The sequence below is a fragment of the Protopterus annectens genome, unplaced genomic scaffold (assembly GCF_019279795.1).
Source record: "Protopterus annectens isolate FY-2018-M unplaced genomic scaffold, PAN1.0 ctg66104_obj.part0, whole genome shotgun sequence".
NCBI lineage: Eukaryota > Metazoa > Chordata > Ceratodontiformes > Protopteridae > Protopterus > Protopterus annectens.
In genome coordinates this window covers 195-9,386 of record NW_025054012.1, presented here as the reverse complement: position 1 = coordinate 9,386, position 9,192 = coordinate 195, and the positions used below count along the sequence as shown (strand labels likewise).

Here is a 9,192-nt window from a genome sequence, read left to right as displayed (position 1 = left end):
CTCACTTCTCCATTCAAGCCATGTTGACATTCAGGCCCACTGCTCAGCACTCTTTCTCTAACCTAAGAATGCAGAATTAACTTAGCATTCTTGTACTTTTCGTCAGACGCAGTTAGAATCCCATGTTTGTCCCACAAGCCTATTCCCTCAATAACATACCTGACAGTAAATGCCAGTGGATTCATTTACCAGCATACCAAAATACATTTGATTATCTGAAACCATTAATACAACCAACACAGATAAATGTATTTGTAAATGATGGTGAGAAAACAACTGATGTCTTAGCATGACAGGCTGCTATATGCAGGGTAGTGTACCAGACTGCCAACACTGGTCAGGTTGTCTACCCACCAGAACTGAGTGAAATATCCATAGTGACCCCTTGACAACGCATGATCATTACTGCTGTGCTGCATTGTGGACCAGTTGCTCACATTCTCACGCATACTGGCAAGCAGGCCCAGGAAAGAAAGAAAGAACGAAAGGGGAAAAGGCCGCTTCATTTAACCTGCAGCTAGACGACATGTAATGGCTAAATAGAGACGGAGACCAGATTCCCTTCTGATGTTGTAAAACACAGCAGAGTATCCAAAAGGACCCCACGGGATTTCCTACCAGTGGCAGCCGAAGATTTGCAAACCAACAATTGCACCAATTTTCACCAATTATCCAAAACTCTAAAAGTATGGAGGTAGGTTCTCCTATGCATCTAGGACCAAACTGGGAAATTTGGATATTTGTAGGCAAGAAAGACAATCAGCTAAACTTAGATATTTTCTGGAAGTATACTTGGCAGAAAATGATAAATATTGAAGACTATGTAAAAGTAACAACCTCTACAATGATTGGACCCATCTAGATCTGGATGCCCTCTTTGATAACATCATAACCACTGACTGATTCTCAGAATAAAAAATAACTTTCTTGTTATGGAATTATTTCTGCTAAAAATGTAACATCTTTCTTCCACCCTAGTAAAACCACACTGTGTGTAACATGTAGCAAGCAACACAAACTAAATAAACACCAGCTCAATTAATGAAAGAACTTCCAGGAAGCTTAAACTACATTCCAAAGTACCGAGCGGATTTCCAAACTTTAATAGGATAAAACACAGTAATAATGGTCCAAGTCCTTTCATCCCAGACACTATGGAACGTCATCAGAACTGTTAATAAATCAGTCATATCATTATTTAATAGTCTCCAATAGATCATGTGATATTTAAATGATAATTAAATCACAATATAAATGTGATAATCACGTTTACAAGATGACATACCACTACAAATCACATCACTGATATAATAAAAATAATACATATGTTTACAACTCATTTGTACTAAAACATGTACTAAATATATATATATTATAATTCCAAAGCTCTCAACTTTAAACCAGTGGCTATAGAAACGTTGCAATTAATACTAGGGCAACTGTTAAGTCTAAGCTGCCACCTTAATTCACTTCTCTCAACCATGTTTTCCCAAAAAAACCTCTTTTATCTCCTTTTATTACATTATATTCTCCCACCGTGTTGTCCAGGATGTCATCAAAGGTGCTAAAAACCAGCAACTTCTAAGTTAAGCCCCCATCCTAAGGGCAACCAACCGCATCAGTGAATAGGTGAAACCCAGTCATCTTGAAATAATTTCATTGTTTTCTTAAAGAAAGAGGGTACCATATGTGAAGGTCTTCTTAAATCCAGCTAGTAACTATCATACTGTGGTACTTTTGACACCTACCTTTTGACAGATTGGCCACCAACCTGGTAAAGGCCTTTCCTGGAGCTACTGCCCGGCAGGAAAAGTGACGACTTCTGTCACTCTAACTTTCTTAGCACCTAACAATTTTTTGGATAACCTCCCTAAAAGTCAAAGAAAGCACTCTAATTTTCATACCTAGGAAGACTACTTCTTTAGTTGTGCCTTCCATCTTGTCCTCAGCAAGGGGCACCTTGAGTTCATAGTTCAATGAGCTGATCCATGCCTTCCTTTTTACATCAGGCCTCACCCCCAATAATCAAATACTCACCCAGGTAATGCACTGTGCCTATTTAGGAACTCAGGGCTGCCAACACCACTACTTTTTCAAACTTGGCACACATCACCACACAGCCCATTAGCACAACCATGCCAAATTAAAATTCATCTTGAGAGTGCATGCCAAGTGGTCACCAATACTTCTTAACATAAAGAAGCAAGTAAAAGGGGGTTTCAGTATCCAACTTCACCAAACAAGGATTATGGAATTTTTTGAGAAGCCATTTGGCACCATATAAAGATGAACCTTGGTGTCTTCTCTTTTAACAGTGTCATTAACTGAAGACACTTGTGGAAAAGATAGATGATAAAGTAATCTGTAAACATCTTTTTTGTAACTAAACTCAAAAAGGAATATTGTAAAAGAAGAGAATGGGGGAATGTCAAAGGATCCCACTATTCTTCCTGTAGAATCGCTGACCATAAACTCCTGCATAATTTCCCACAGTAGATGGCAACCTATTTAATGGAAAAACCTGAAACAATTCTACTTAAAATTCCTTGAGCTGTATGAACACTAGAGTAACTCTTCAAAATTCAACTAAAACAACCTCCCTAATGGAATAAAGTTATTTGCAGAAAAATTTTCAGAAGGAGTGAGCTCCTCAAAACCCCCGACATGAGCTCCTACTCCTGGATGACTGCTCTGAAGGAGAATTAAGATGTTTCCTGCCCATAACCATCACTGGGTTTGCCTGCACCTGTCCCTCCTTGGGCAAACATTGCACTGCCAGTTGCCCATTCCCATAGTGTGAGCATAAATCAGCAAAACAACAAGCTGGCCAAACAGAGGTACTAATATTTAAGGCTCACCAGTACCCTCCCCTTTCCTCAAATTCTGCAGGAGATATAAATTCAGGTTTGTCTTTCATGACTCCTAACCATGTGGCAGCATGGTAGTCCCCCCATTTCAGAGACTTATTTACAAATTTTAACTTATTAAACCACTGGTCATAGGAGAGCCAAGTGGACCAAACCCAGAAAATTGTGTGCTTTACTGATGGCCAAAAAATAAGTCAAGAGGGGCAAGTATGGTGAAGGATCTTCTCAACAATCACAGCCATAAAGTGAAAACTCCCACCCCAGTTATCCCAGTTTCATAATTTGAATTTTCCCAGCTGACTCTTTCCTTTAGAGACTAAAGCCATTTCTAAGTCTCAAGCCCCCTGCTCCATCTGCATCTAAAATATACTGAATGCCTTCAGAATCAACATATATACCTAGATAAATGTTTTCCTTAATCAAGTCAAGGATATGAGCTGTAATAGTAGGTGCTAAGTCCTGGACGCAAGAAAACATTCTCTAAACTGGTATTGCCTGCTGCAGTTACAACTTCCCCATCCCATGCACTAAATTGTGAGCTGGTCATACAGAGTCAAGGGAAGTTAAAACCATTGAAGCCTGCTGTGTCTGATGTATCTTAACTAGAACCAAGTGGTTATTACTCAACCCTTTCTCTATAAAAATATCAAATAGCTTAGCACCCCCACCTTCTTCTGATAATGTATCCAAAAATCCTACCAGATATTCTTCAGCTGAGGAATCCTGCAAACCACCTTTTTGGCACAATCTAAATGAACGTCATTACTTGATGGGGAATCTGCAGGTTGCTCTCTAATGGGAAATCCTACAAGCTGATCTACTGGTAGAGGTTCAGTTGTTCTTTGCAGGGCTGCCTCTTTGACATTTTTTGGCTCAGGCTCACTCACTTTTGGATATGCCTCTTTGGCAACGTCAGTCTCTTGTTCTGGTTAGTGTAGAAGTTTCTGCAAGAAACTGCGATGTAAGGCAAAACAATAAAGCCATGGAGGAAGATTCAAACCAACAAGTTTATTCAGGTATTGCACGCCCACATCTGATGAAGTAACTTTAAATGAAAATGTATTGTGACAACGAATTGTGTCAACGTTAATGTTATAGCAAAATAAACTTTTTGGTTTGAATCTCCCTCCGTGGGTTCATTGTTTTGCCTTACATCACGTTTTCTTGCATTTACTGGTGTCATTGCGCTTTGGTGATCACTTTTGGTTAGTGTAGAAGTTTCTTACTGCTGCTGAACTTTGAACTTCTCAAACAGTACCTTCATCTGTGGGGCTATGTGCTCCCACCTAGACTGCAGCTCCTGCACAGCCAGTATGCAGTTGCAAGGAGATATAGAGACAGTGAGCATTTTATTAAGCTAGATAATAAAGAGAGCAAGAGAAAGAAAACATTATTAAGCCGGATGATAATCCAACAACTAAAGATACAAACATTAAGTCTAACCAATATACTGCTTATCAACAGATTGGTACCGTTTTCCTAAAACAGCTGCTGCAACAGAAAACGCATAATCGTCATCATTTATTAAGTAAAATAAATCTGTAGCTAACCATGTAGTCATTATAAATGTCATGCCAAAACTTTTTACAAAATGTCTGAACTGTGAAGGATGGGAGGGATAGGGTTCTGTTTGACACTGAGAAACCTTCACACATAAACAAAATCTAGTAACTCTTGCCAGACTTAAACCCCAACATTCTTTGCATTCAGCTGAACCAGTCAGCCAGTAAATGAAAGCCTGAACTCACCAAAAACTAATAATTAGAACAAGAGCTAAGCAGTTATAATCCCAGAATTAAATTACAAATAAGCAAGCTAAGTGAAGATGTATTCATTACAAGACTTGTTCCAATGTCCTGCATCTGTTATTATTTATTTATTTATTTATGTAGTTATTTTTTAAAGAGCAGTTACATTTGATATCATTTATAATCTTAGTTATAAAAAAAGAAATATGCAGGGGAAATCTACTTTACAAGAACTTAATAAGGTCAAATTCAGATGATTGATATTTCTGAATGTCGAAAACTACAGAACTACCAACAACTGAGTTTATAATGGGGTCAGGCTTCATGTACCACCCAGCCCCTGGTAATACACACACACACACACATATATATATATATATATATATATATATATATATATATATATATATATATATATATATACCAACTCCAAGATTACACTACACTGGGAAAAAGGACATATGCCCCAATCTCCACTGTACCTCTATCTCAGTACAAACAGTTCATCAGTCAGGGACAATACCAAAACTAATGTGTAACAAAGGCCCAAAATAAGGGACATATTTTAAATACCACTGCTATATATATTGCAAGAATACAACATTTTGAATTAACATGATTTCTGCACAAAATGAAATTTGAAACTCAAACATTTGTCGTTATATAGTGGCAGCATTCATCAACATGTTGCCAAAGAAACCACAAGTTTATGGGGAACATACAAAAAGTATTTGGCAAAATCAGGGACATTCTGGAAAATCAGAGACAGTTGAGAGTTGCTAATGGATAGAGGAAGCTCCTAAATGCTTTATCCTATACATGGGCCCCCTCAAACTATCTATAGTATGATCTCAGTTATTCTCACTATATAATTATCAACCATAAGATAGGTAAGGACACTCTAATGCCATATAGGATAGGTTAATTCAAACCTAATATATACATATGAAACTGTGAGCCCCCTGCAATGTTTACAGCCCTGTGTGCCACTAATTCTTAAAACAAGGGGAGGAGCAATGTCACCCAGTCTGACAAGCAATGGTTTGGAGGGAGGTGGTTTAACATTAATGTAAATTGCATGTTGTCATATCTACAAAGGAATCTGGAACCTGGCTTACTTTAAAATTGCTCCCAGTCAAAAGCATTGACAAGTCCAAGACCCTTCCAGCAGGTGTCGATATGCCAACCTCACCTTGCAAAACTTAGGTTCAACCTCTGAAATGTACTGCAGTACCAATATCATCCATGTGGGGAACTCAAATAGAAAAGAAAAACAATTTTGTCAAGTCCAACAATGGGGCATCCAGCAAAACCAAAGGCTTCAAGAGCCACCAAACACACACCAGGAGGTCAGACCCATACTCGGCACACTAAGTGTCTGTCTCTCAATTTCATTGCCCAGGATTTCTGCAACTAACTAAAATGAGCTGGGATGAAGAACCAAAATCAAGGACAGATTTTAAATACTGCACTCTTAAACTTAAAGAGTTGCTAGAATAACAGGTTTTATCTTAATATTTAACACTGAGGACTTGTGTACTGGAACTCAAATATCTGTACTTATTTAGTGACTGCTACCCACAATGATTTGAGAAATAACTAAAAATATAAGCCAAATTGGAGTTTCTGCAAGATTCTGGACTGCTGAGAGTTGGGCAGAAATGTAAGATAGTCTGTACTGCAGGATGCCAGTTCCCTCAAAAAAGAGGAGCACTCCAGGAAGGTTTATATAGCAGACAATTATCAATATTGCTGTAAGAAACAAAAGTTAATAGAACAAAAGTTTTGCGTCACAATAATTATAAGCCAGCAGAAAGTGCTTAATTACAAAAAAATTAAAACATTTTGAGGGATAGTACAAATTTATGAGGTAAAATTATGGATGGTCTGCAAGATTGATAACCCTTAAGGACCTGAATTATCTGATCCCTGGGCAAGCAACTAAACCGAGCGGCCTCTCAAACTGGTCTGCCAGTCGGACAACACTTTCCATTTAGGCCAGATTAAAGGCCCCATGTATGGTGAAGGTAACACATCCACCTAGCGTGTTTGCGGCCTTGAGTTCAAACTTTTCTGTGCGTGAATAATATTCATAAAAGTGGGCCACAATATGGGAAGAACTGTGACTTCAGAGCAGGTCTAGTACATTATTCAAGAGTGTGTGCCAAAAAATGTAGCTGTCATGGGAACAAAGCAAAAACTTTTTTATGCATGGGTAAGTATGACTCAAAGAACAATGACAATTATAATGAAATAAACTGGTGTACCACATAAAGTTAAACAGTTTCTAGCCACTCACATAGTCAGTTATGTTAGAATTACACTTGATCTGGTAATGCAATGCAATGCATATCGCATGAATATGTTTAGCACAGTGACTGCTAAACTTCCTTGTGAATAATTTCTATTACAAAGCTGTGGTAAGAAGGCCACACAGCTTTTTTGGATCATTATTGTATAAAATTACTTTTTACTATCCCCCTGCTGTAGCACTTTGTAAAAATACACTTAAATATGCCAACTGAATAAGTAGGTTTATAACAAATCATGGTCTTTTCTTTTGCTCATAATTAATACTTTGTCCTAAGTTCAGCCATGCTCCATGAATAACTGACATTTATCTATGCACAAGTCAGAACCAGGGTTACTTTAATATTTTGTTAAAACCTATTGAAAGTAAGTCTGCTCAGTATTTACATCTCTGTAGTCAGCAGTATCAGTATTTGTGTTTCTGTTATTTTGACAAGGTATGACCTACCAATAAGTTCTTGAAAGGTCTGTGTGACCTGTTGGAGTTTGTTGGTATATTGATAACAAAAATGATGATTTTATTGAAACTAGTTCCAAAGCATGGTCACATGTTGTGGCATTTTTACTATAAATCTACAGAGAACTTCATAGCTGTCAGTAACTGCACCATGAAGGCCATTTTGTTAGCATTGACCCTCACACTTGTGGGTAAGTGTATACTTTAAGTTTTCTAAGTTACAACTACTTTTGTCAGCAAGATCTTAATGAATTAATATTTCTAGTCTAAGTTGTTTATTATGCTTACATTATGTTCATTTCTTTTTTTGTGCATACATTTAGGGGGTCAGTCTAATATTGGTAAGTGATATTTTTTGTTGGTGATTAATAGTGAAAATGCTATCGAATACACATCTCTCATTAAGAGTTATAAGTAGAAAACCTGCCATATCATTATAACCTTTACTTCTTTACCTACAGAACCTAATTTCAGTCGTGGCAAGACTTACATATACCGTTATGAAAGTGTGGTACTAAGTGGATTTCCTGAAGGTGGTTTAGCCAGAAGTGGAGTGAAAATAAACTGTAAAGCAGAGGTTGGAGCACTTGATTCACATAATTATCTACTCAAGGTAACTGCGGTTTTAATAACAATGAAATTAAAAAACATGAAATAATATTTGTAAGATATATATTTATCATGACTGAAAAGCCAATGGCCCATGCATCCCATATATGTCAATAAAGTAAACTCTTTTTACAAAAGGTGTATAGATCAGTGTAGTTTTGCAAGCTCAGGACAATTTAATTCTTCAAAAAAAGACAATAATGAAATAAGAATGCATTGTTAATTAAAACAGTGACACATCTAATTTTGTGTAGTTATCATATCCTATATGTAATTGCACTTCAACTATTTGACTGTGGAGTTCATTCACACAACAGTGCAGTATGTTGTTTAGTCAGCTGTGTTATTAGTCAACATTTCAATGTCTTAATTGTGTTATTTCAATTAGAGCACAATATGCATTATACTGCACATTAGTCATAGTTCTGTGACCATGAAGTACACAAGTAAGGGGTGTTGGAGAAAGTAGTAAATGTATGTAGTTTACTGTTGTGTGATATGGTTTGTACTTATTTTGGTGTTATATTGTCAGTCTTGTGTGTGTGTGTGTGTGTGTGTGTGTGTGTGTGTGTGTGTGTGTGTGTGTGTGTGTGTGTGTGTGTGTGTGTGTGTGTTCATAGGTAAGTACTAGGCTATCTGCTCGAGGGCATATGTAAGCCTAGCCATAATGTTTTGCTTTCGCCGTCTACTTAGATTAGTTCCCTGTGCCTCTGCCCAGCAGAGCATTAGTTCCCTGTGCCTCTGTCCAGAAGAGCCACTGCAGTGATCCCCGGGGTAAATTTTGTGTTTCCCATACACTCATCAAGGTTTCTCTTGAAAGTGTTAGTGAGGGTCTCTGCCTAATATAGATTGGAATCCTGTTCCAAAGCATGGGGAGTCTCTGAGACAGGAATCTATCCCGTCAGCAAGTCCTATTTATCATTATGGAGAGGTTTATATCCCTAGTGCATGTGGCTCTCGAGGATTCGTTTTTTTTTAGGTGGATCATGTCCATCAATTCTGAGTTGAACATGGCCTTGTATGTCAGGCAGAGATCATCTCTGAGTAGGCGATATGCCACCGAGTAAAGCTGGAGTTTCTTCACTCAGGCTGCATAGGGCATCTGTTTGAGGCCAGTAATCCTCTTGGTGAGGTACTTCTGTGGTCTTTCCAGCTGTTGCAGGTGTCTTGTAAAGTACATCCCAAATGGGGCATTGTACTC

At 37.8% G+C, this 9,192-nt stretch overlaps 1 protein-coding gene across 1 annotated transcript; it reads left to right on the top strand.

The window, feature by feature from the left end:
• Positions 1-7,511: 7,511 nt before the first annotated feature.
• LOC122792049 (vitellogenin-A1-like) lies at positions 7,512-8,088 on the top strand. The gene is made up of 3 exons (XM_044059872.1): positions 7,512-7,573; positions 7,706-7,723; positions 7,844-8,088. Exons 1-3 carry the CDS (start codon positions 7,534-7,536, stop codon positions 8,038-8,040), a joined length of 255 nt encoding a protein of 84 aa, XP_043915807.1. The 5' UTR covers positions 7,512-7,533; the 3' UTR covers positions 8,041-8,088.
• The last annotated feature ends 1,104 nt before the right edge of the window (positions 8,089-9,192 follow it).

Bases quoted from the DNA above. Each gene is read 5' to 3' on its own strand.
- LOC122792049 (XM_044059872.1), top strand. From the start codon at position 7,534: ATGAAGGCCATTTTGTTAGCATTGACCCTCACACTTGTGG.